Source organism: Python bivittatus, unplaced genomic scaffold, assembly GCF_059951505.1.
Source record: "Python bivittatus isolate LINGU-HERP-01145 unplaced genomic scaffold, Pbiv_v1 ctg000840_np1212, whole genome shotgun sequence".
Classification (NCBI taxonomy): Eukaryota; Metazoa; Chordata; class Lepidosauria; order Squamata; family Pythonidae; genus Python; species Python bivittatus.
In genome coordinates, this window is record NW_028277113.1 from 1,186,671 (window position 1) to 1,214,529 (window position 27,859).

A 27,859-nucleotide genomic window follows, 5' to 3' on the forward strand; every position below is an offset into this window, starting at 1 on the left:
ATACATATATGTATGTGTGACTAAGAATATATAACTGTATCTTTTAAAAATCAGGAAATGACAGAGCTCTGGAGAATATATGAAAAACTTTGCTCCACTGCTTCTAGTCTTTACCCTTGAGGAAGATCTATATGAATGGACTTTGCCCACTGCTTCAGAGAGAGATTATCCCAAAAGTTCTGGAATGCTTTCTGAGAGGTACAGGAGAATTATCTCAACATATTTTGCAAATCAGTTTTCATCCTCCAAAACCTTAAGCTGCTGCTAGAAACCACCTTACTGAATGCTTTATGATACCATACTGCTCTTTTTAAGATATATTTCAGAAAATAGAAAAATGTATAATAAACTGTCTCAACATACAGCTTTTACCTAATCTAAAAATACTTGTACTGAGAAATGTAATAAACTTTAAAAATACACACAAATTCTAATCCAACAAACTATCTACAACTCTACCAGTTATATATTAAAAAAAACATAAGGGGCTCAGTCAGTTTCCTAGTTTGCCAGCTGCCTAGGAAAGTACCTTACAGGATATAATATGGAGTCAAATGATGCACTTTTAACTACTCATCCTTGATATTGTTAATAGTTTTGTATTCTATCAGCAAGCAGGCAAGGTTCTGCTGAAATATCTTCCTTCAGTCTTTTTCATTGTTTTCCTTGAGAAAATGCTATGGCACATGGATATATATACATATATATATACATATATATATATACCTGCTCTCCAAAATTGCTTGTTCGACACTAGCTATCTTCTCCATACAAGAGAGTTCCAGTGAATGTTGGCTTACAGCAGACAAAAACTTGAGAATCAACTTAGTGCTCTCTGTTTTACCAGCACCACTTTCACCACTGGAAGACAAAAAACAAAACAAGTTAGTTAGTCAAACTAAATACCTTAGGAAAAGATGGACATTTGATGGGCATAGATAAATAGCTTCTCATGAAAAAGGCTTTTTACCTGGGAGCAGTGGGCATCTGTGCCATTTTTACAAGCTTTTATATGATTTTTACATTGTTTATTATTTATTTATTAAATTTATCTCCGCCCATCTCCCCCTAATGGGAGACTCTGGGCGGCTCACAAAATCATTAAAACAATAAATATATAAAACTTAAAAACTATACAGAACATCACCAAACAATAAAAAGTCCAAGAGGCTGATGGTTACCAGAGCTACAGACGACAGGCCTCTAAGGGGCTAGCCATCCCCACATAATACTATGGGCCTGCTGAAAGATAGTGACTGGACCAGGGGTTGCATGGAGATCAGAACCCTGGTCATCCTAGTCCAAATGAACAAATCTAGATTCTAGTCTAGATGAACAAATCTAGAATGTGGAAAGCCTAGATGTGACTCATGGCACCTTTGGATCAGTTCCACTGCACTATGCGGCCTCTCACACACTAGATTTAATTCAGGTAGTGAAAAGGCCATCTTTTAAAAAACATATAAATTCTTCTTCCATGCTCAGCAATTTCAAGTATATCAAGCATGTTCTGATTTCACATCAGGTCTTAATACCTGGCCTTGTCCTAAACAATGGTCCTAAGCTATCAATGAGAGATGCATGGCACTCCTTCAATTCCCCACTCCTGCACAAAAGGAAGCAAGAAAAACAATATACCGCAGCAAATATCATTCCTAAGGTAGGTAACCAGATTATGCACTACACCGGCCCTGTTGCGGGCTGCAGACAAAGGAGCAATGGTATATCACATGCTTATGCTGATATATTGTTCTCTTGCCATCATTTGGCTAATTTATTATAGTCATCATGGGAACCTCCAACTCCAAAATGTTGAAAAGCTGATTTTTAAATAGCAACGTGCTTCATAAAGGAGTGTACTTCAAATAAACTTCACTTAAATCCTTGGGCATGACTTTTCTGTAAGGCTCTAATCATCAGTGAGGTCACCATATTAATATTTCTTTTATTTTGCTATGACATATTAAATCTTCCCATTGAAAGTTGATTCTTGTCCAGACTGAAGCTTTCTTTATGCTTCTATTGGAGAACACGAGTCTTTGAAGGCTTTCAGAGGATAGCTAGAGGCAAAAATCCAGTACCAGATCTATGCTATACCTTGTGTATAATCACCTCATCAGTAAGTCATCTCTTCCTGCTACAACATCCCCCTAAATCTTAATTACTTTGAAATCAAACAAAAAGAAATCTGAATTCTTTTACTTATATCACCTGCCTTGTGCATGAACAACAATCATTATGAGGAGCTGCAAGGGGCACTGACAGAGTACAAGGACAAGATAAAACCTATTTCAACAATGGCACCAGGCTCGCAGGAACATCAGTTACCACCACCATCACACATATGTACAGACAACCCTTGCTGCTTATCCCCTCCAAAATGTCACCTTCTCTCCCTCCCAGTGAGTTAGTTGAAGCTTGAAGCATTTCAAATATCTGAGGTCAATCACCTTTATATTGTACATAATCCAACAGTATCATCCCTATATGGGGGGGGAGGGGGAGGCAAAGGTAATAATAATGGCTTAAACTTTGAGGAAACCCCTAGTCAATTACTTAGCCTTTTATATGCATTTTGGAACATTAACACAATATCTTTTACTAAACTTATTCAAGAGCACAAAACAACTTTCTCATTTACACCATATGGTCTGATGAAAAATTCCAAAGAATGTAAAAGCTATTACATTTTTATGGTGTATCAGTTGATCCTAATAAAGGCATTGCCCACCTATAGATATTGCATCAATAACACAGTAGGTACTGCACAGCAATATATCATAGGACCACTCTCCTGATACTTGTCCAACTGAAGAAAATACAATTAAAAACAATAATCCAATAACTCATTATATTTATAGAGTCATTAGAGGATGGCCTACATTCAGAATAATCTACAACAAAATAATAAATAACAAGGAGCTCCACTAGGGGGGGTTTGCTGTCTTTAAGAAATGCACCAAATATATTGCTATGCTTCCTTTAATCTACATTACTGTACTTGTAGAAGACCAAACCAAATAATTATGCTAACATATAAAATGTTGTGGACTACAAGGCATATAGAAGGATATCCAGAGTTCCATTAAGCAATCCTTGGTGTATCCAGTACTTGGCAAAGAGAATCACGGTGTGAGCATTCAACAGGTGTCTCCCAGTCTCAAGGCTGGGAAAAGAACAGCCAGAAGTTTGTTGATTTGAACCAGTGGGAGGAAAAAGTTTAAGATTTAAACCTTGGGGCTTAAATACAGTACACGCAGGATTTGATTTCTTTGTTTGACAGTACGCAAATCTTCTGTTTATATACGACTTCCTCCTTGCTTGAAATAGTAAAGTCTGTGAAGTTTCTCTTGTTAATTACTGAACAGAGAGCTGAGTTTGGGAGAATAGTAACTTACTGCTACGCCTCTGTGAAGTTTAATAAGTTCCATGAGAGCAGAAAAATGTGCTTCTATATATGTTTTCTAAAATATGGAAAGTACACACTGAAAGGAGTGAATATAAAACCAGAAAATGGGGAGGGACATTTAACTTTTTTTTTTTTTGCTTCAACTTATTCCCCCAATACCAACAATAGGTGAATTTACCCATGAAACACCAGTGGGAGATGATATTTGGCAAAGGACATTTAAATCTGGGATATTAATGTTTAGTTTGCAATTAATTATATAACAGAACTGGAAATTCAACATGGTAAGGAAAAGAAGTACAAGTGCAACTCTTTTATCTAACCTACCAAGACCAAGTGGCTGTGGGTGTTTGGACAGTCCAGATCTGAGGATATTCCAACTCTGACCTTGATGAGGTTGCCCTTCCCCATTCAAGAAAGGTGTGCAATTTTCTTCCAGGAGTAACAGCTCGGGCTGAATGAGCAGGCGGCAGCTGTGGCCAGGAAGGCTTTTGCCCAGTTTCATCTGGTGCACCAGTGGCACCCTTTCCTAGATTGGAGGGCCCTTCAGACAGGCACTCATGCTCTGGTCAACTTACAGCTTGAATACTGCAATGTGCTCTACATGGGGCTGCCCTTGAAGACCACCTGGAAGCTTCAGCTGGCCCAGAATGCAGCTGCACAGGCAGTGATGGGCATGCCTTGGTATGTCCATGTAATACCTCTGCTTTGTGAGCTGCGCTGGTTGCCAGTTTGCTTCTGGGTGCAATTCAAGGTGCTGATTGCTATTTATAAAGCTCTGCATGGCTTAGGGCCTGGTTACTTGAGGGACTGCCACAGTATCTGCCCGGTTGGTTTGATATGGCAGGGTTTGCATGCTCCGGGTTCCACTAATTATGCCATCTCTCTGGACCCCAGCAATGCACCTTCTCTGTAGCAGCACCTGCCCTCTGGAATGAGGTTCCTGTTGAAATTCAAACGGCTCTTCACCCAAGCCTTTGGAGAGGATGAATGATGCCCCTTTCTTTCTGTTCCCCTCTGGTTTGTTTTCTTTGCCATCATTGTTCTTTTGTCTTGTGCTGTTTGTGTTTTTTGTATTGTTCCTGGTTTTCAAAATATTTTAACAACTGTAAACTGCCCAGAGTGGCTAGGAGTCGAGCAGCATATAAATTTAAGATAGTATTATTTTTGGTTGCACAGTCAGCCAGATGTTTAGACTGGATTTGGGATTTTTATCCACCTATTGAGTCCTTCCCAAGGACCTGGGATAGGCAGATGTTGTTTGATGGTGTTAAAGGTATCATCGCAAGATGTAAGCTGTTCCAAATAAAGCTGCCTTTTGCAACTGACTGATGGTGATTTTGTCAATGCCGATGGTCTTCAAGTGGTACTCAAGGGGTTTTGGGATTCTACTCAGGATACCTATTACTATTGGTACTACCTTTGCTTTATTTTGCCACAGTTGTTCTATTTCTATTTACAGCTCTTTGTATTTTGTGATTTTCTCTTCTGCTGTCTCCAGGCATTGCAATGTCCATTATTCAGACTTTTTTGTCTGTCTTATCAACAATTGTTAAGTCTGGGATGTTATGTGGCAGGTGCTTGTCTGTTTGAATTCTAAAGTCCCAGAGCACTTTATCTTCATCATTTTCTATTATCTTGTCTATTTTGTGGTCCCACCAGTTCTTGCTTGCAGGCAAATGGTGCTTCTTGCAGATATTCCAATGTAGAATTGTTGCTACTTTGTCATGCCGTTGTTTGTAGTCAGTCTGTGGGATCTTCTTGCAGCAGCTAACTAGATGGTCCACTGTTTCTTCAGCTTCTTTGCAGAAGTGGCATTTGCTTTCTGTTGCTGTCTTCTCAATTCTGGCTTTTTATGCATTTGTTCTTAAGGCTTGGTCTTGTGCAGCCAGAATTAGCCCCTCTGTCTCTTTCTTCAACTTTCCTGCTCTTAGCCACTGCCAGGTGTTGTTGTATTCTGCTTTGCCTGCTAGTCTTTTTTTGTGTACTGGTCATGTCATACTTTGCCTTGCCATGTCTCTTTTCTATTCTTCACTTAGTCTTGTAGGCCAGTTTGGTCTCTTCAGTATTCAGTAAGCCTTCATGATGTACTAGCTTCACTGCATCTTCTTCACTGTTCTTCAGATGTTCTTCCAATGCCTTTTTCTTCTTCAACTGTCTGGCATACTTGTAACATTCCATGTCCACCTATGCTCCTTGGTAAGTAGAGTCTGTCAACATCACTGTGTGGATGAAGGACATGATTCACTGTCATTATTTTTCTGGTATTCCTATCCAGGGCTTCTAGTTCAGCTTGAGTCCAGTCCACTATTCCAGCTGTGTATCTAATGACTGGAATTGCCCAGGTGTTAATTGCCTTGATGGTATTTCCTCCACTGAGTTTGGACTTCAATATCTTCTTCACTCTCATGATGTATTCACTATTAACCTTCTTCTTGACTTCAACGTGCTTGATGTTGTCAGTTTGAAGGATGCCCAGGTATTTGTAGAGATCTTCTTCATCCAGACTCTTGATGTTATTTTCATTGGGCATCTTGATTCCTTCAGTTTTCAATATCTTTCCCCTGTTGATGGTAAGGGTGGCACATTTGTCCAGTCCAAATTCCACTGCAATATCTTATCATCATCATCATCATCATCATCATCATCATCATCATCATCATCATCATCAAGCAGTGATCCACTCAAGCTAGTGGGCATTCTCTGACACTGATTATATCAGTACCCATTTTAAAAAATACATTTTTTTCTTATATTTGCAATCCTGAAGATGAAAAAATAACACTCATTCACTCAAGCTAGTAAGTATCTTCTGACACTGATTTACTATACTTGTTATATTCCAATTAATCATACACAAGCATACACATGCATATACACCTCACTTATCCCAAAAACTGTGAGTACTTTCAGACAGAATTTTTACCGTAAAATCATACTGCCTCATTCACTGAATTTCAAAGTTTCCCTCTGTGTTTTCCTTTCCATCTTCCTTCTAAGTAAAGAAGATATGTTAAGGAGGGTTAGATTCAGTCCAAATTGCATTCAGGACAGGAACTGAACCCTCCAGCAGGTTTTTTTCATCGGTGGGTAGTAACTGTACCATTCAGGTGGAAAGCAACTAAATAGGAAGCAGAGCAGGAATGGAAACCTGAGCAAGTAGTTTCAAGTTTAGGGTGCTGAGGAAGGTTGACTTATTCATAGTGGGAAGAACACAACACTGCAGTGGGCAGGAGAAGCAGGAATGATGCTTCTCTGCTATATATAATTTGACTATTGCCTGTTCTGGGCATACACTGGAGAGAGGGGAGACTTGGAATTGGCTAATAGGCATGGTATAGTGATGAATACTGTGGAGACCCAGGTTCAAATCCACTCTTCTTAGAGTGAATTGATGGAACTTAAGAAATGAAAGGTTGAGAGCAATTGCTACAAAGAGCTGTTGCAAGCCACTTTCAATGTTCGCTCCCAGTGGGACACTCCGAGGCAAGAACAGCAGTTTCAATGCACCATGGAGGACCAGGAGATATTTTGGCAGTGCACTTATGAATCCACCCAATGTCCCTTACAAAGACAAAATAAACACAATGAGTGTCTGGCTGTACTTTGTTTCAGAGTCAACTCCCTTGTGGAAAAATAGGCAACAGGCTACATCTCTATACTCACTCCAACATATGATGAAAATAATGAAATAAAGCTTTCTTTTGTTTTGTGTTAAGGAACAAAACTGAAGAAAGAAATTAACACTGAGGCTCAGCTAACAAAGAAAGATGGATAGTGGGAACAATTTATTTGTTTATTTATAGAGCTTATTCTCCACTGCAATCAAAGGATTCTTGGCAACTTCCAAGGTATAACAACAATTAAAACATCCACTGTAAAAACACCAATATAAACACAAGAAAAATGAAACTAAATAAAGATAATGAATAAAAATGGTGCTATGCCGTAAATCAAGAATACGTCTTCTGAAATAATTCAGTTCTCAGGAACTTCCTGAAGGCCAGTAGGGAGGGGGCAAGCCTAATCTCCAAGAGGAGGCCATTCCAAATGGCGCTGCCACAGAAAAGCAACACTTCCTTGCCTCGGCTCCTTCCTCCTCCCAGAAGTATGGGACCATTAGCAGCTGCCCCCTACAAGCTCTAATGGGTTAGGTGGATTCTGGCTGGAGCATATGTTTAAGTCTGCTCTCTGACCGTATTTATTTATTTAATCGATCAATCAATCAATTTATTGCAACTGCAATTGCAATTCTGGACAACAAAGATATGACAAAGACCTACAACAACATGACATAGAATAAATAATACTAACAGAAACACCTCACTCGTAGCTATGAAACAGTCAACGTGCTAGGAAGCCCTGTCCAGGATCAGATACTGTATTTCTGTTTGGCAGCAAGCCCTGCATAATTTGAACATCACTGTCATTAAATCACTGTTTTATTATCTCTTTAACTTTTAAATAGCCTAGAAAGGTCATAGCCCCTAGAGCGAATTTCTGCCAAAAAGCCTTTCCTCCCCTAATTTGCAAACCATAAAGAAGCTTTTTTGTTCCTAAGGTGCCAAAATCATTTGTAAAGTGGGTTCAAAACATTGTCGACAATTGTGGTTGAGATTCTTTATAGCTGTGGCAGCAATCAGCCCAGTCAGAAAAGGAGGCAATCAATAATACTAGCAATACCAATTCAGATGCGTGACAGCTAAGAATGCAATACATAATCAATCACCTTTATCGTTTGCCCCAAACCTATAAAAAAATGATGATATACAGCTCCTACTGTATTTGGAATAAAATAATTCACTCATAGGACGACATGGCAGGTTTTATTAGCTGGTGCCAAAAATTGGGACTAACACTGAAGAGATTTTCTGCTCTTCTTGGGATGATACATTTGACAGTTTCAACACACCCATCTTTCTCTGGCAAGAACATCCGTCTAGTGCTTTTGCCCATACTATGCAGCAACTTGCCTACATTTAAGTCAGTCATTAAAAAAATAAAAACAAAAAAAACTTAGCATCATCTTTATAGCTATCATCCATAGATGGGTGCCACATACCCTGATTCATAGCAATTTTTGAAAAACCATTTTTTATAAAGAACAGGCCAAGCTGCTGGCAGTGATGGGAGGTACAATCTAATATATATGGTAGGGATTGGTGAAATTAAGACAAAAAACTAAAAAAGGTTGGTTTCTCGTAAGAGTTCAAGGTGCTGGCATTAAAAGCTTTTACAGCTTGGGAGTATAGTATCTAAAGGGAACATCTCTTCTTAGAGGTTTGCACCTGTACCCTAAGATCATCTTTGGTGGTTTTGCTTAGTGATTACTCAGGAGTTGGCCTTTCTCGTGATAATCTCCCAACTTTGGAGTCCCTCCCCCAGGAAGGTACACAGAGCAACTTTACTGCCTTTTCAGAATGAGGTGAAACTTTTTTCATCTCACAGGCATTTTAATAAATTTGTTTAAGCATATTTATTCTTAAAAAAAAAAAAAAACACCTTGTGGATTATGGCTTTTATTCTTTTAATATTATATAAATTCACTGCTCAGTCTTACTGTGAATTTTAATTATTCAGAATGTTATTCTTTTTAGTTATTATTAACTGCCCTGGAAAAATACTGAAAAATGGTATAACATTTTAAATATACAAATATAAAATACATCCAATTTAAGTCTTTTGAAATATTAATACTGTTAATAATATAAATATGAGATGAGATCCCAGATCTACCATAGCCTCCCAAATTATGCTATCACCAAGGATTTGTTAAGACTTTGAAGCAAGGTATCCACAGGAGGAACCCAAAAACCATGATGGCGGGCACAATCACACAATCAAAGCCCTTTGTATATATGTTCATATTGCATGCACATACAGAGGAGTGGGGCTTTAATCACACCTGCTATCTTGGCTTTTTGCCCTCCCCACAGACACCCCTACTTTAAAAGCCAATATTCATTCAATGATCACTACCAAGACCTTCTTCTTCCTACATCCTATGTAACTCTCTACTGATTTTTATTTATTGAAATCCAAGGTATGTATTGGTGGAAACCCATAACACTGAAAGAATGACTGAGATTACAATTTATTAATCTTCTTTTAGATGAGACCCTTTCAGAGCATGGAGCCCAAGACGATTGTCCCCTTCAACCTGCTTTCCCAAATCCCTCCCCATATCCTGCAACTAGTGTGAGCTGAGTGTACATAAAGATCTTTTATGCATCCAAACAGAGAAGTAAAGTGCAATATTACATTAATACAATAACTGTTGTGCCACTTCTCAGAATACCACTGAACATTAGAGTCTAGTGACAAACTATTTTATCCTCATTAAATGAAAGTATAGTTTAAGTTAAACAATAGAGAAAATAAGCAAGCTCAATTAAGGAGATTAAACCAACCAGTACGTTCAAGAGTTTTCATTATTACTGCTGCTGTTATTTATGGGCTTTTAAAGCTCTTTCTTTGATCAATGTGCTTATTCAAGACTAGTGGTGACAAATTAATCTTCTGCACAGCATGACATAACTCAGTGAGAAAATCAAAGTGTTCACAGTGAAATGAAGTCTACGTTAATAGCCCAGAGTCAAAGTTTATAAAACACAGAAACATATATATTTTTTATTGAATGACCATATGACATATATTAGATATGAAGATTTTTGTCTTCAAGAGATTGGGATCACATAATGAAGCTACACTTCCATGTATTATTAACGAGATCATATTCTCCCCATATTCAAAAATGAAGAATTCTACATATACTCACAATTCAGCAACAAAAGCAGGAATAATTTATACAGTATTCAAAATACCTGATGAGAACACATTGGTTGTCATGACGTTTCCATAGGCAGCGGTAGCATTCATTAGCAATGGCAAAAATATGAGGTGAAATCTCTCCCAGGTGATGACGGCTGTATTGCTCTATGTTGGTACGATCATACAGACCCGGGATAGTCTTATAGGGGTTAACTGAGGCAACAATGGAACCAATGTAAGTCTGAAAGAAAAAAAAAAATAAGGCAGTTTTTTAAATTAGATATCCTGCTATAAACATTATGTTCCTCAATTAAAAATATATTTGACAAGGCCCAGAACATGCAAGCATAGAAACCCCCCAACTCTGAAGGAAAAAAACAGACTGGAGATCATTGATTTGGCCAGCTGAAGAACAATTAGCATGGAACTAATTTTGCTTAGTAAAAGCACTCCTATATAGAACTTATCTTTCACTGAATTTAATAGCGCTCACTCTTAACTTAAATATGGTAAAACTGCAGCCTGTAAAATGCAGTAGAAGATGTGAGGCACAATTCAGAACCTACCCTGGGACATTTTCCAGCAGAAGCCTACGGGCAGGGAAAGGCAATATATGGGCACCAGTAGGCCTGTGAACAACTTCGATGATGCTTCTCAGGCTCCCTTTTATTTTATTTTTAATCTAAATATTTTAATTAAAAATAAATGGGAAAAATGCCAGCATCTAGGATACAGGCAGCCCGTGTTATCTATGGTCCTATTATCTGTTGTTTCATGTATTTGTGGTTAGAAAATGCATATCAAATCTTGGTATCCATAGTAAGTGGTTTCATGTATCTGCAGCAAATTTTTGTGTATTTTACGCACACATAAAATAGGTGACAGGCATGTGTGCCTGCATATAGAACTTCTTTATATTATCATTATCCACAGTCTTATTATATATTGTTCTTCAGCTGGCATGGAATCCCACAAATAACAAGGGCCACCTTTATTTATATTTATGACAACGCTTCTGGGTATACTATGAAGTCCATTTATTTAGTCAATTTATATCGCCACTGCATTGACATGTGACTTATGGCAGCACACACAATTAAACAAGAAATTTAAATACCACACAAAGAATATAAAATATGACAAAGCAAATTTTTCCACAGGCAATTCACTTCCCAAGCTGGTCAATCTAGACAAGTTCACAAGACCTCCTGACCCAAAGCCATAAAAAAGACAGGTAGAATCAGGGCCATCCAGATCTCAGGGGAAATGCTATTCCATAGACTAGGTGTGGCAACAAAGAAGGCACATCTCTTGGCTCCCCACAATATGAGATTATTAAATTGACAATTAGAACCAGAGCATTCCATTCTTATCAGACAGGCAGAGATAATCAGAAACAGGTGGCCAGTGGTCCCTTGTCCATGAAGGTCTTTATAGGTCATAACCAGCACGTTGAATTGTACTGGCAAGTAACAATGTTACATGGATGTACCAAGGTGCATTCATAACTACCAGTGCCGCTGCTTTCTGGACCAGCTATAGGTTCATATTTTCAAGGGCAACACCGTGTAGACTGCATGAGCAAGGCCTCCCAATCCAGGAATGGGCACAACCGGCAAGAAGGTAGATTTGTGCAAAGTCCCTCCAAGCCGCAGCTGAACCTGCCCTTCAAGGAGGAGTTCTAGTCTAGGAGTAGTCCCAAATTGAATACCCGGTCTCGCTGGTAAAGTGCAACCCCATTCAGAAACAAAGATGGAAACTCTCCAGATCCAGGAAGCCTCAAAATCCAGAGTCACTCAATCTTCCTACAACTGAAGCAGAACCTTAAAGGCATAACGTGGGCAACCAAGAGTTGAGATGTACAACTGGGTATCAACAACATGTAGATGTTCAACAGGAGTGAGGAGAGAACTGAGCACAAAGAAAAGGTCAGGGGCTCGGCCTTTCCTCCATCAACGCCACCTGAAAGAATCCCTGAAGGAAAGAGAACCACAACAACATTGTGCCTCCTACTCCTAACTCCTGAGCCAGCCCAAAAGGATACTATGGTTAATGATATTAAACACTGCATTTAAATTCAGATGATTGTTTTTTAAGTATATAGAGTAAAGAAGAAAGGTGAGTGAACATTACATTTCATGACCCTGTTCTGAACAAAGGAGAAACCCAATGGTGAGATCCTCCAAGAAATATACATGAGACAAAATGGAGGAAAATCTCAATTCAACAGACTATCTGGAGCGAAGCACTCTTTGTTAACAGCAAATGCCCTTTAAATCCAAAATTATATTATCTGTGTCTTTTGTGTAGTTATATAATTGCTGTTTTTGCATTTGCACAAAAGACATAAATTATATCAATTGTCCAGGCACTGATGTCCAAACCAAAAGTTTATTCATTTGCATCTTGAGACTGCTGAATGGAATTCCAAAGAATTGAGATTCTGCTGTAATAAATAAAATATTTAGCTATATGATTTCCATTTAACCCACTGAATTAAATATATTGTCACAATGATACCAACACCATGAATCATTATCAGGCGTGTATTCACAAATGTATTCAATTGAAGTGTTTCTCATTTTTCCTCAGAGTTATATATATACACATAAATACATACATGCATTCATGTGCGTGCATGCACACACACACACACACAAAACCACCACTAAACAAGCTTCCAAAAGTTAAACCACAACTGGTTTAACCAAATTACATTTCTTGCAGACCCTTCATATAACTTAACAGTTGCCTCACTTTGCAGACTCTTTAGAACTTTTGTTTCAAACAAACTTAAACTCTCAAAAGCTAGCAACTGCCAAACATATTGAAAAAGCTGTAAGGCTATAACTTTGAAACATCACTGATAATACCAAAAAGTTTATTTTAACGTTGGCATAGATACATATCATTAAAAATCCATTTTTCAAAAATATACAGCGGGTCTAAGGAAAGGTCCATCTAGTTCAGGGCTTTGGCTGCAATCCAAAGCACCACTCAACTAATTCTGCATACCCAAGGCCAGTTTATATTTTAGAAAAGTATGTGCACAGACACATACATACAAACACACAGAGTCAACATGCCAAATGTGGAATTTCAAAAGCAGTTTATTATATGGTGCTGTAGAAGGGTGTGCTTTCTAATGTAAAAATAAGTCAGTACAGTAGTGGTCAGCCAGATTCCTCTAGGAAGCCCACATAATGGCACGGGAATTCATAGTAATGTCTTCTTTCTGACTTCCTGCAGTCTGCCTCTGAGTACAGAGGGTCTATCTTTAGCAATTTGATTCAATAGTTATTGATAAAACAACTTATATTGTAATTTGAGATACGATATATTTGATTCTGCTTCACTCTGTTGCTTCTCATTTTGAAAGCTCATTTTTCTGTGAGCCAAGTAGGTCAGCAACTGAACACAAGTTAGCACAAAAAATATATAAGGCAGCCCAGCACTTATATAAGGCTGTTTCTTCATTTGTATCCTAAACAGTCATAATTTATGGTTGCATGCATGCAAGTAGCCTTGATTTACCTACACTTCAGTTTGTCTCATGCTAATTTGTAAGGGACAGAGTCCAATTCTCTCCCTAAATTATAAGTTAAATGTTTGAGGTCAAACATTTTTTTCTTAAAAGCAATAGTTTAACATATAATTATATGTTTACAGAAGCTTCTACCTAGTCACATCATTTGTGTTACGGAAATCTCAAATCCTTTAATCATGTGCTGTGTTCTTATAACAAGATGTTATGCAATATGGCATGTGCAACATATTAAAAATATTCCTCTACAAACACAAATTAATTTAATGCTATTCAAGAAATATGTTCTTCTCATAGAGAATAAGGGGACGACATTCTCCATGCTATAGTCAGTAACAAATAAATGCCACAAAACAGACACAAATAGAAATGTTGAGGGGAGGGTTTGAAACGAGACTCTAAATGACTTTTGTTCTTATACAAGCTTTAACATTTGATTCATCCAGCAGAATTACAAAAAGGGAATTTAGTATGTGTGGGTGTTTATTTTAGAGGAAACGCAGAATGGATTGCAAGAAACTACATTTATAATTTATTTGAGAGTTTGGGTAGAAAAGCAACACACACACACACACACACAAACATATATCACATAATTAACTAAATAACAAAAACTGTTGGATTTCTGCATACTTAATTTCAAGAGATATGACACTACTGCACAATATGGTCTAGATTCATCTTGCTCATTTGCTGCTCTGCATGTACTTTATTATTTCCACTGTTTGTTTGTGATGCTCTTGGCTCTGAAAATTGGGAAGTGAAAGAATGGGCACCTCTTGCAGCCACAGGGTGCACTATACCCAGTTCTGTGTTTTTATGGCTTGAAAATATGGCACTACGTTGGGTTTGTAGCTAGGAAAAACTAAACACACACACACACACACATAAGATTTTTAATGAAGCTATAGGAAATAAGGATACAGGTCATATATTTAAACTCCTGGATCATTTATATCTACAAAATTACCTTGAGCTACAGAAAAACTGAAACATCAACCAGAAGAAAAATATGTAGAAGTTTCTAATGACTATATATTATCTAAAGTCACTATATAAACCTCACCATCCACTTTTAATTATAACTTCCAAAACATTAAATAGATTTAAGCTCACTTGTAAATCAGAATTAGTTTACCTAAGCCAGTACCTAGAATATAGATACTTCTAAAACAATATTTAGCAGATTAGGGTAACAGAGATCGGAATTTCTAAAATGCTTTTTTTTGCATTTGGCTAGAATCCAAGAGAGAATAAAACAATTCATTGTTTCATTTATCATTAATATGTAGTCATTAACTCCCTGAAAGATCTCTCTTGAGAATAAAGCTAGACTGAAAAGCATTCCATAATTAGATGGATCAAGTGTTATTAGAAGAGCTTATTGAACCAAAACGAAGAGATAAAGCAAATGGAGATCCAATTAAACCTGATGATAACTGTTCAATATATTATTCTAAAGATGCAATGCTAAAGCAAGTTCCATTAGTTTTGGGATATAAAACAAGTCATCCAAATAAAGCACCTGCCTAGAATGTTTAAATAAAATTAGTTGCAATGGACAAAATATCCATGAAAAATAGGAATGTATAGAGAAACACAATGGGGATTGTTTACCATTTGTTCTTCCTTTGATCTAGGTCACCCCCTTTTCCTCTCTTTTCTTTAACTCTCACTCTTAGGCCTCGCTATCTCTTTAAATCTTTTCCTAGGTTCCCTGCTTGCTTTTTTTTTTTCAGGAAAATTCACTAGACAAAGCAAGTAGTATATAGGAAAAAGAGTATCTCATTCAAAAATGTTAGTGTAACAAAGCAAGTAATTCCCTATATTTGACATAATTAAACAGATGATAAAACCATTTGGTTGCTTGACAACTTGATACAGCTGATTCCTACAAAAATATGCACACTGTGGTGGGGCTTGATCTACTGTCTGCTGGTGTCATAGCCTAAACGCTCTACTTCCATTTTTCTTTTGGGCACTGAGAAGTAGGCACACATTAAAAACAAAACTATCTTGAAATTATTACCCCTACAAAGGAAACCAATATCATAAATAGGAGGAACTCTTTCATCACACCTGTACTGAGATAAATAAATCATCATTGCTCCATGTGGTAGCACCTTCACTGACCACCTGGTTATGCTTAAAAGAGCATATATGCTAAATAGCGATGCTTTAGCTTGAATCACAGAGGATTCATCTCCAAAGTCACATATTTATTAATCATTTTATTTTTAGCTCTAATACAAACTTGTTTAAATCACTTTCTTTCATGCTGTCTTGACCTCATTTCAGCTTGTATTTACCCAAACCAGCTGACAGTCTGCAATCTGTGGGAGGCAAATGCATCCAGAGCCAATTCTTAACACCATAATTTGAATGCCCTTGTCTTTAACTACATCACATATGTACTTATGTGGTTTTAAGTTCTCTTCCCCCCAATTTTCTGTATAAGTGCAACTATCCCAGGAAAGAACAATCTCTACAGTGCTTTTCAGACATGCCGTCTTTGATAAAGCAAGCCACGTAACCACCATACCGCTGGCACATCTAATTTTGGAACCAGGCTTTTGAATGCCAAAAAACTGCAGTCTTTATCTTACGATGTAGTCAACTTTCTTTGCTTTAGACGAAGCATCTCAAGTAACAGTCTTAGCAATTTATATTTTCAAGCATAGAAACTATCAGAATATGTCCAAATCTAGCATCGAAATGCTATCTATGGAAATCTAACCATCAAATAACAAGAACAGTACTGATCCAGTATCTGAACATAGGATGCCACTCTGCCATCATGTACAAATGTGTTTGAAGGAAATACCTGAAATATTCCAAAAACATAATAATTTAAGATTCAAATTAAGCCTTCACCTTTCATCTTAAAAAAACAACAACACTAAAATTATATAAGTAGACTAGGAGGAATCTTAAAGTTTTCAGAAGTTCAAAAGGGTTAGGAAAAAACATGCTGACTGACCATGGAGGGAGAAATGGGAAAACAAGGGGAAAAAAGGAGGGGGGGGAACAGGGACAAAATGGAGTATCTTGGAAGACGACATGCCTAACCAACCAACTACTGTATGTGAATAGACAGCCCATATATACCTTGGGGCCAAGCTATATAATGTTTTAAATACCAACATGGGCATCCTGAATTTGACTTGGACAAGCATGTGTCAGGGATTGTTTGGGTCTAAATGTAACCTCTTACAGTTAACTTACTGGGTAATTTGTCTGTTCTAATAAGCCAGGGCACTTGTGAACGTTTCCTGTAATTAGTTTTAGTTACATAATATTGGGTTGGTTAGCATAACAGGGAGGGAAAAAATAAATATCCTTCTCTCCCTATGCATTTCCATTCAACTCATTTACATTTCTACATTCCTCCCCACCCCAAGTTATCCTTCTTCCCCACCCCCCACATTTGGGAGCAATGGAGGCAAGTGGAAAGAATTAAGAGTTTATATTTTGGGTTGTGCGAGTATTATGTTCAGTATTATACTTTTTTCAGGCAGGTACCATTAGGAAAATGCAAAACTCAGTATTACGTGCATTTTATGCTTGTGTATAAAAAGCCTTCATTTAGTATTAATAAGTTTGGTATAACAGCCAAGGTGCTGGGTTAGATACCAGGAGACTATGAGTTCTAGTCCTTCCTTAGACATGGAAGCCACCTGGGTGACCTTCGGCCAGTCACTCTGTCTCAGTCCAACCCTCCTTACAGGGCTGCTGTTTGGAGCAGACAGGAGGCAGGAGCATTAGGTAAGTATATCACCTTGAGGTGACCAAAAATAAAGGCAGGAAAAAATAAATAAATACATAGCACCTAGAAGAGTGTGAGTGTGTGTGTGTGTATGTGTGTGTATACACACATACATGTAACATGCATATATTTTTCTATTTCTAGTTTTATTGTTTGTCTTATACTATTTTATACAGTTTTATTGGTTGTAAGCTGCCCAGAGTTGTTTTTAAGATGGGTGGCTATATAGATATTTTAAATAAATAAATACATGGTATATTGCTCATAAGTTGAAACTGAACTTTTGTTGGAACTCGGGTTATTCCAGTAAATGTTTGTTTGGAATAAATATTGTCTGCTTGGAACAAAATCCATTTTTCCTGCTTTGTGCATACCACTATTACACTGGGTAAACAAGATATAAAAGTATGCCCTCTTAATTTTTACTATGAAGTAAGTTATCTAAAAAGTTTTTTATAATATCCAGAAAATAGCTAAAAGAGCTACATAATAAATTACATTCAGATTCAAAGCTTTGTTTTTGTTGGAGTTCATAACTTATTATGAAAAATATATACCAAGTATTGCTAGCATTACATTTTTACATGCCTGATTAATGATGAGTAAGGAGCAAATAAGTTTGATTTTTTAAATCATATGTTCTTGTCCTACAGACACTTATTTTGAATTTAGTGAGTGCTGCATCAGTCCCAGTTGCCTGATTTGATTTCTATGCTGTTCATTATGGTATTGACTAATTTTATGAAGCAATGCATTTTAAAAATTGGGTATTTTTTCAAGGAAAAGTAGAACAATGGAATTTTCTCACAGAAAATTCTATCCTACACCAGTGAGGAGATGAATGTATAACCTGGAGTAGTAGAGTTACAAAAGGCTGAATTCTACACATTTATCTGTGGTAACCACAAAAACCTTTATTTCACCAATTTTAGTTCATATTTAATTAACTGTCCTATTGCTGAAATTAGAACCCCTAAGACAGATCACAAAATACATAAACGAGCATTTGCTAATGTTTTATTAGAAACCAAATCTGTATAAGTTAAATTCAATTTTTCACGTGAGTAACATTTTCTCAGCTAACTTGTTTCCTTGCTAATTTAGGATTTATGAACTTAATTTTACATCATGACTTTTGATTGTACTACATGAAAACTGAAACATTAATATAAGACAAGAAGCATAACTAAAGATAAAATGTCATTAAGCTTAGTTTTTCTTTAGAAAATGTAAAGGAGCATTGTAGTGATTCTAGGAGCATGCGGATTCACTGGTGACTCTCAAGAGAGTAGCCAGCCAGCTAGCTAGCTGATGACCCTTAAAAATTTTATAACTAAAGTCACTGTCCTCTTCCAACAAAAGAGGGGTGAGTGGGATTCATGGGGTGAGTGAGAAGTTTCTTTGTCCCCAGGCAGTCTTGGCCGGAGGTCCTCTGAGAAGAAAGAGGTTGTTGTCTGACTGGACCTAGATTCAGGCCCTCTGCCCAAAGCCCTCATAGTATCAGATCCAGTAAGGCAGGGGTTTTCAAACGAAGAGTTATGACCCGGAGTCCATGAGCAAATAGGGTGTGTGTGTGTGCATTTTTCTGGCCTGCTGGAACCGCTGAAAAGCAGGTCAGGTTGTTTAGAGTTTGTAGTGCTCCAACTTGAGAAGGCAGGAGGAAAAGAGCCAATACCACACTTGGCACATGGCCAACAGGGGAGAGCCACAACACCTTCTTTAAACTAAGAAGAGAGGCACTACCAAGCTCATCATTTTGATAGCTGCTGGTAGAAATAGCATGCTCACTCACCCATTTCTGCCATCATTGCTAGGCAGCTGCAGTTCCCATCTTAATAGCACAGAAGGGCAAGAGCAGCAGGCAGACCCTGCTTTGGAACCACATGTTCAGTTTCCACATCATTGAAGATCAGATGCTTGGCATGACCAGAAAAGCTCACTTTTTCCCTGCTGCCTTGGCATTTCAGCTTTCTCCTCCCTTCTAATAGGCACTCCTCTCCCAGTCCCAGCCAAATAAGTTGCAGGACCTTTCAAGTACATTTCTTCTAGAGCTGACACAGCCACCTTACAGCAAAGGACATTCAATTCCTCCCTGAGGAAGTCCATTCACTTCTTCCAATATTGTCATAGTAAAAAGGAAACTTGCAGAATTCATCCTACAAACTCATTCTGTAGCTGATTATTATGGGATGAGAAGAAATGCTATTCAAAATTAATGGGATTTTGACTTGAATTATCTGAGACTTATAGCCATATCTTTGAACAAAGAATTATCCTCCATCACCTTTTTTTCTTCCAAAAATTATTATACTGTCTCCATCTCAACCTATTAACATAGAGCTAAACTTGAAATGGAGATGTCAGGGTAGAGGCTAACCAAAAAAAGGGTAAATTGCTTTGTTTTTCAGTGTGTAATATAATGCCACTGTAAAGCACAACACTCGTTTCTTATATATGGTACCTGTGAGGATTTGAGATAACTTGCAAATTGTTTACTTCTGGAGGAATTTTACCTTAGTAAAAATCAATTTATATTGATTTAGATGTACTGTACCAACTGTGCTAGCTTTTAGAATTAATATGGACCGATTTTTAAGCATAGCAAAATAGATGTTATTAAGAAATTAAGAGGAAGCAGGACTTCACCATTCTAGACTGAGAAGTGGACTAGACAAAATGTCTCTATCTGAATACCCTTCTTACTTTCTGTAAAAACGGCTGTTCATCTATTGGGGTCAGCAACAGTACCAAGGAATTATTTCCACCCATGTGCCATATACCTTACAACATATTTACATTTTAGCACCCTGTAAGGGAAATTTTCTTAATGATAGATAACATGATCATTCATGCAAAATATTCATGTCTTGTTCTGCCCCTCTCCACACTTACATAAATTTTGTCTTGCTGATATCGCTGGAATAAATTGTGCATGATAGCACCCTCATGGAGATCTATCAGTGCTGCCATATCTTCCAGACCATCTGTGCTTGTAGGCTGCATAGGGGTAACTTTTTGGTGTGTAAGTGATCTCTGTTTGTAAGTATATACCTGAAAAAATAAAAATAACAGGTCATTAAAAATGGGCAGTTTTAAAAATGTGAATTCTATTTTTGCTTTTGAAAAAAGCACACAAGAAATCTCCTAGATGCTCATTAAAATATAAACAACGCCAATTGCCAGCTTCTTAATTTTACTCAATGAATTAGTGCAAACTACAACCACCCTATATATGATACAATCCTGTATCTACTATGAAATACAAAAATAAATTTGAAAACACAAAAATAATTCCATCAACATGCTCATAGTTGTGACTTTAATTTAACTCTACTTTTCCCAGTTCAGCATGAAATAAATTGATTTAAAAAAAAACAAAACACTTGTACTCAGAAATGTTCCTTATACTGAAAAAGAAGAAGAAACATTCAGTCAGTATTTTACCCTGAGAATTCTCAGATCGAGACATTCTTGTACCTTCCCTTTTGTGATTTCACTTATTGTATAGAATGCTAGTGACAGCATCTAAAACAGGGGTTTTCAAATTTTTTCAACCATGAAACCTATTAGTTTTTGGAAAAAAACAAACAAACCTGGAAACCCTAATCAAAAAGCAAAACTCTAGTAATAAAAAATAGGTTACATTCAAGTGATTTTTTCCCCCCTCCTTAGTCTCCCATGGAACCCTAAGGTTCCATGGAACACAGTTTGAAAAATCCATTAATACAAGGTCCTTTACATGTTTTTTATGAGACAGGTAAGATTGATTCATTTAAAATGTTTCCTTTGGTTTTCTGAGCCTCTGTCCCTAATCAGCTACCTTTTTTTTAATTGCCTATGTAAGTTCATTCCATAGTATCAGTTGATTACTATACTTGTAGGGAAGTCGGCTGAAAAAAATTGCATGATGTGGTAATCCAAATCATACTTCTACCGAAGGGTTGCTGAAACATCACCCCACATTTTTTATCATTCCATCAGCTACAGACCTGAAGTATCTTTTTCTAGACTTGGAAAATAAGGAACAGTAACTTGAATGTGGCTAAGAAAGTATTTCCATTCCTTCAGGGGGATGGTTTAGTTACAGAATTACCAATTAGGCCCATGTGAATTAACACGTATTTGCAATATGTATAGAAAGTATAATTTGCCTCAATTAAACAATGTTGGTGGTGTTGAATCACTTTGGACTACTACTGAAGGAAAAGGCTCCCATCATTCATCTCCCCCAGCATTGACCAAAGTACTTCTAAGTTGTGCAGCTTTGGGGCCACCTACAGTATTTGCTGGAGCCACCTGGCGTAAGACCCTTCAGCACATTTCTAGAGAGCTTCTGGCTAGCTGCATCCTATTCGTTTCATGGGATTCCTGCAGCCTGTGCTGGAATCATCCAGTTTGGTGTTGAGAGACAGCTCATCTAGCACTGCAGAATGGTCCTCTCAGCCTTTTCTCACATTGATATCTGAAGAAGGTACTGATTTCTAGAAAATTTAACTCCATAGATTCCCAATCAGGAAAGAATTCTGGGGGCTGAAGCCCACATATCTAGAGGGCACCAACACTGGGGAAGGCTGATACAGATAACAACAGATTCTATGAGAGTGCTTTTTATGGTGGGCATGATGAAAAGAAGATACACTTGGAGTTTGGAGCAAATCTATTTTCACACTGAAGTGTTCCTTGTCTGTCAAAAGGTAGTTCAAGAAACTTAAACCGTGTTAGATGGGCAGGAATTCAACCTGTCATAGACTGCTTCCATACCTGTACTCCAGATCCCTTTGCACCATCTGGAGCTCAGATTTACCCACTGAGAAATGAAGGCAAGGCTTGGAATTACAAATCTATCAAGTCTGATCATATGTCTTAATGGAACTGATGTTCTAGGCTTCTCAGTCAGCAGATCTATGAGAAATTACAGGTGGAGGAGGAGAGCAGGTCTATTTGTGAAGCTTTCAACAGGACATTGTTTTTTTTTTAAAGATTTTTTAAAATCCCACCTTTATTATTTTTTATAAATAACTCAATGCAGTGAACATACCTAATACTCCTTCCTCCTCCTATTCTCCCCACAACAACAACCCTGTGAGGTGAGTGGGGCTGAGAGAGAGGGACTGGTCCAGAGTCACCCAATTATACCCTATCTGAGTTAAAACATCCATGCCGGCTCACAATGTTGCATCCACAGTACTACATCGGTTATATGAAACATAGCACACATGACAAAATGCTAATGGTAAAACAGCCACACTCTATACTACCTCAGTTCCAAGGAGAAGCACCATCCAGGAAATACAAGAAAGAAATCTTACAGCATTGCTCACTTCTGCACATACCTATGTACATATTGATTTATTCAAAGTTGAGGCTGCCTAACTCCTCAATGACTCTGGGTGGCTTACAATTTAAAAAAAAAAAAAAAGGAAAAAATCAACATATATTAAAAAACAAAGTGGACCAGAAGGCTAACTCAATATCAAAATGCAGCAGCAGCACCAGCAGCAACAAACCATAGAGCTCCACACCTATCCTATCCCAAGGCCTCGGAGAACAACCAGGGTTTTAATAATTTTTGGAAAGTCATTAAGGGTGGGAGCAATATGGATCTCTGTGGGGATGTCATTCTAGAGAGCAGGTGCTACCACCAAGAAGGCATGCTTCTGGGATCCTACAAAATGACACTGTTTAATTGACAGGACCCAATGCATATCCCCTCTGCCTGATATCACTGGATGGATGAAACATTCAGAGACAAATGGTCCCTCAAGTAACCAGGCCTATTGCCATGAAGGGCTTTATAGGTAATACTCTGCACCTTGAATTGCATGCAATAGCCAACTGGTAGCCAATGCAGCTTGCAAAGAGCGGGAACGTGACCATATCACAACTTGCCCATCACTGCTTGCACCACTGGATTCTGGACCAGCTATAGCTTCTGGGTGATGATCTATGGCAGCCCCATGTAGAATACATTACAGTAATCCAATTGTCAGGGGACCAAGGGCTTCCCAGCCCAGAAATGAGCACAACTGGCACACAGAATGAATCTGTGCAAAGGTCCTTTTTACCACAGCTGCTAACTGCTCTTTGAGCAGGAGCTGTGAGTCCAAGATGACCTCCAGGTTGCACACAAAACTCAAACTGGGAAGAGCAACCCCATCAAAGACTGAAGATGGAATACTGCCAAAACCAGGAGGGCCCCAAAAAAAAACAGCCACTCAGTCTTGCCAGACTGTATTTGTTCTTCCCCATCCCAACCCACACAGCCTCCAGACACTGGGCCAAGCCTTCAACAGCATCACTCGGTCAGCCCATGGTCAAGATGTACAGTTGAATGTTATTCATATATTGATGATATCTGTTCTCAACTGGCTTCATGTGGATGTTAACAAGAAAGGAGAGAGCATCAAACCCTGTAGCACCCCAAAAGTGAGGGGCTGTAGACATGATGTCTCCCTCCCCATCAACACTGATTGAAACGGCCACAGAGGAAGTAGGACAACCACTGCAAAATGGCACCTCCCACTCCCAACTCCAAAAACCAGTCCCAAAGGGTACTGTAACCGATGGTACTAAAAGACTCTGAGAGATCAAGGAGCACCAGGATGGATGCACCACGCCCATCCCAACTCTACCATAGGTCATCAACAAATGTGACCGATGCTATCTCCAAACTGAACCCTGGCCTGAAAACCAGCTGAAATGGGTCTAGATAATCTGTTTCCTCCAAGATTCTCTGAAGCTGAAGCCCAATCACCCTCTTCACCACCATCTTCAGAAAAGGGAGTTTGGAGACAGACAAACATGTCCAGTATAGTTGGATCCAGCAATGTCCTCTCAAGGAAAGGGAACACCACAACCTCCTACAAGGAGAAGCAAGCACTACCATATGGGCCCAATCACAGGTCACCTCCTGGGTTGCCTTAACTATCCAAGAGGGACCTGAGTCTAACAAACAGATGACTGAAGAATCTTGTCCACTTCCTACGGAATAACATAATCAAATTTGCTCAAGCTTGCCTCAGGCATCTCAACTGGACCTGTCCTGTCAGAGTTTAACTCTGAGTGCACCCAAGTGAATATCTGCCAGATAGCTAGAACATTCTTCAGTCCTTCAAGGTAGACCAGACTAGCAAACCAAATTCATGCAGGCCAATACTACTTTTATTATAAGGTTACAGTAACAGAGTCTTGCAAATCTGAATGTGCTTCCCCACTCCTCCCCTTTATCTTCATGAGAACTAGGGAGGGTCTTGTCTGAGACCTTTTCTCATGTTACAGTTCTGCCCCAGACTCAGGTTTCCTTTATTTGACCATTCTCTTGGTAGCGGCTCTTCTTCCTGTCCCTCAAGGTCATTCCTTCTTCCCATTTCAGTGGCCCTGCAGATGGTCCTGTGGCCCATCCCTCCCAGCAGAGACCAGGTCACCTTAAACAGAGCCACTGGACAATGATCAGCTGACACACTAAGGGAAGAGAAATAGTATCATTTTCCAACCCTTATTGTCATGGGTTCTCACTTATGTTCAGTCATATTAGCTCGTCATCCTCCAATGGCGCTCTAGGCATTTCTTCTCATGTTTCACCCCTTGGAGCTCCTCAGAAAACTAAAGTGCACTCTGGGATCAACACACAGGGAAAGGCAACACAGAGGCAATATGGTCTAAAGTAGGGTTTCCCAAACTGTGAGGTATACCTCCCTTGGGGAAGTGCAGACAATGTCCAGGGGCAGTGTAAAGAACCTTCTACTTACATTGTTACAATAAATTCACCTTTACTTAAGTTTCATTGTATTGCTTTCATTGTTCATTTGTGTTCTTTTTGATGTTTGGATTTTTAGGGGAGGTGTGTACATTAAGATTATAATAAAAGGAGATGTGATGGCAAAAAGTTTAGGAATCCCTGGTCTAAGGCGTCCATCACTCGTTTATTTTAGGTTGCAGCCAAGGCCTCAGCTGGACTGCCCATCCTGACCTGATGGGATGGGTAGATGTGATTCCGCACATTTGGAAAAGCCCAAGTTCCCTCTGAAACCCAACTTCTTATACATTGTCCTTGAACCCCAGGGTTTGTTTGTTTATTTGTTCTATCTATCTATCTATCTATCTATCTATCTATCTATCTATCTATCTATCTATCAATCAATCAATCAATCAATCATTTCAATTTATATAGCCACCCATTTCATATATATGACTCCAGGCAGCTCACAAACAATTAAAAAAATATATAAATACATCAAAACAATACAGTGATTGAAGAGCAATAAAAACAATACAAAAACTATACAACAAAATTCATAGCTGAGGTAGTCTAACATCCATTAATACAATCAATACAGCAACAGCACAGGCTCTATTACACTCCCAGGTCCCCACTCCTGTTGGCAAAATGACATTTTCAGGGCCTTACCAATCTAATCTCCAGGGGGAAGATGTTTGAAAGGGCAGGAGCCATGACACAAAAGGCTCTCTTCTCAGGCCCTACCAGATGACACTCTCTGACTAATGGGACCTGGAGCATGCCCCTCCTGGCGAACCTGATGGGATGGGGAGATGCACCTAGAGAGAGGTGGTCTCTGAAGAGAAGAGTTTGTAGAGCTCTTCTCTGCTTTGGAAATACAATCTCATGCATCTTTTAAAATCTTTCCATGTCTGTGATGTAAGTGTGAGCTCTCGTTATCAGCCATAGAAAGCAGATGTTAGACCTGTCAGAGCTCAAAGGTCGCATCACATCTCATGTATGCATAGCTAAGTGGTTCGTTTCTTTGGACAATGACAAAATTTTCTGAAAACCAGCTTAAGAGTAATTTGGATTGCATTCAGAGGGCTTTACTATAAGTACATACTCAGAGAATCAGGCAGTTCTTACTCAAGACCACACTGGTAACTGTCAATCAAGTGAATGCAAATAATATGCCTGCCTTTGCTACATAAGCATCAGTTTGATTAGAGGAATCCAAGCAATGTAAGGTCCCAAAATATTCATTCCATGGTGGGGAAATAAACTCTTTTGGCAAAATTAACTTCCTGTAATTTTGGGTAAAACAGTACTTCAGACTCTAGACCAGGCCTGCACAGCATTTGGCCTCTCAGACAGCTTTCTGCTGCCCACTATTGTTTTTTGAAAACTCAACCTACTCGTGCTAAACATTGCCCCAACCAGGAAGGATCCATGACCACTGCCCAAAAGGCACACTACCAAGCACCTCAAATGCCTCCAGACCTCACCAATACAAGCTCCATTGCTGCCCTCACATTGCTAGCCACTGAACAACTGATTGGCATATCAGTTATTCCTTTGCGGCCCGCAATTATTTTTAATTTATCAACACAGCTCTTTTCCCTCTATGAGTTGTATAGGCCTGCTCTAGATTACCTGTAAAAATACTTGGAGGAATACTTCACATATTATTATATAATAAACAAGGTTTATAGCATGAATGGTCAAGTATCAGAAAATTTTAGCTTTGATATAAATCCCTGAAACCAAGTTATACATGCTTTATTTGAGCTTGTTGGTATTCTATATATTATAATGCTGGTGATGTGAAAGCATTTCCGTGTACCCACAGAAGAAATACTCTATCATTTTCCAGGCTGTGAACAGACAATGCATAAAGGAGTATTGGAACGTGGAACTCCTGGTTTTACTTGTGACAAACTCTACAGCTGACAGTTTGATGTTCTTTCTGTTCCAGGTCCCATTCCCTTTCTACAGGTACAGGCATTATTTATGTAGCAGAAATGGCATCCCTTACTTATACAGTAATCATGTCTTCCAAGGTCTACCCAGGCTGGCTTGTTCAATGTGTTTCATCCAGAGAATAGCTCTAATTTTGTTCTAATGATACACAAGGAACTTCCTAATTAAATAAATAAATAAAATTTAAAATCCTATTTATGTAAATGTCATAGCTATGTAGGCGGGTAACCTGTCATGAAACTGTGGGGCTTCTTAAACAGAAATGAACTATCATTTGCATTAATCAAAGATGAACTTCAACCTCATGTGAATCTGCAGCACTCATATTCCAGCCTTTTTAACTACACAGTTCAAGGTTGCAGATTTCTAGTACACGTTTGCCAAAAGGCATATCATCTGAATGTGGTTCTCCCTAGGTTTGTTTTCTTCCCAAACTCTTCTTTGGCTCCTACTTCCAGTTCTTACATTAATGCCTGTTCTTCCCCTTTTAATATTTTCTTAGCTTTTTCTAATTAGACAAGCAGTGGGTGGCAAGAATGAGGGTACAACAAAGAGGAACAGCTGGATATCACATTTGACTCAAGAATTTTGGACTAAGGAACTGAACTCTTTCGGGGGGGGAAGAAGAGGAAGAGGAGGAGGAGGAGGAGGAGGAGGGCAGCTACTTTT

The 27,859-nt window shown here is 38.4% G+C and overlaps 1 protein-coding gene across 1 annotated transcript in view; it reads right to left on the bottom strand.

Moving 5' to 3' along the window:
- The window catches only part of MYO10 (myosin X), a 163,383-nt gene that overhangs the window by 76,517 nt on the left and 59,007 nt on the right, over positions 1-27,859 (bottom strand). Inside the window, exons 3-5 of the mRNA XM_007426876.3 lie at positions 20,383-20,541; positions 10,234-10,421; positions 727-861 (exon numbers count right to left, since the gene is read on the bottom strand). Coding sequence (XP_007426938.1) covers positions 727-861; positions 10,234-10,421; positions 20,383-20,541 — 482 coding nt within the window. The remainder of the gene's footprint in view (positions 1-726; positions 862-10,233; positions 10,422-20,382; positions 20,542-27,859) is intronic.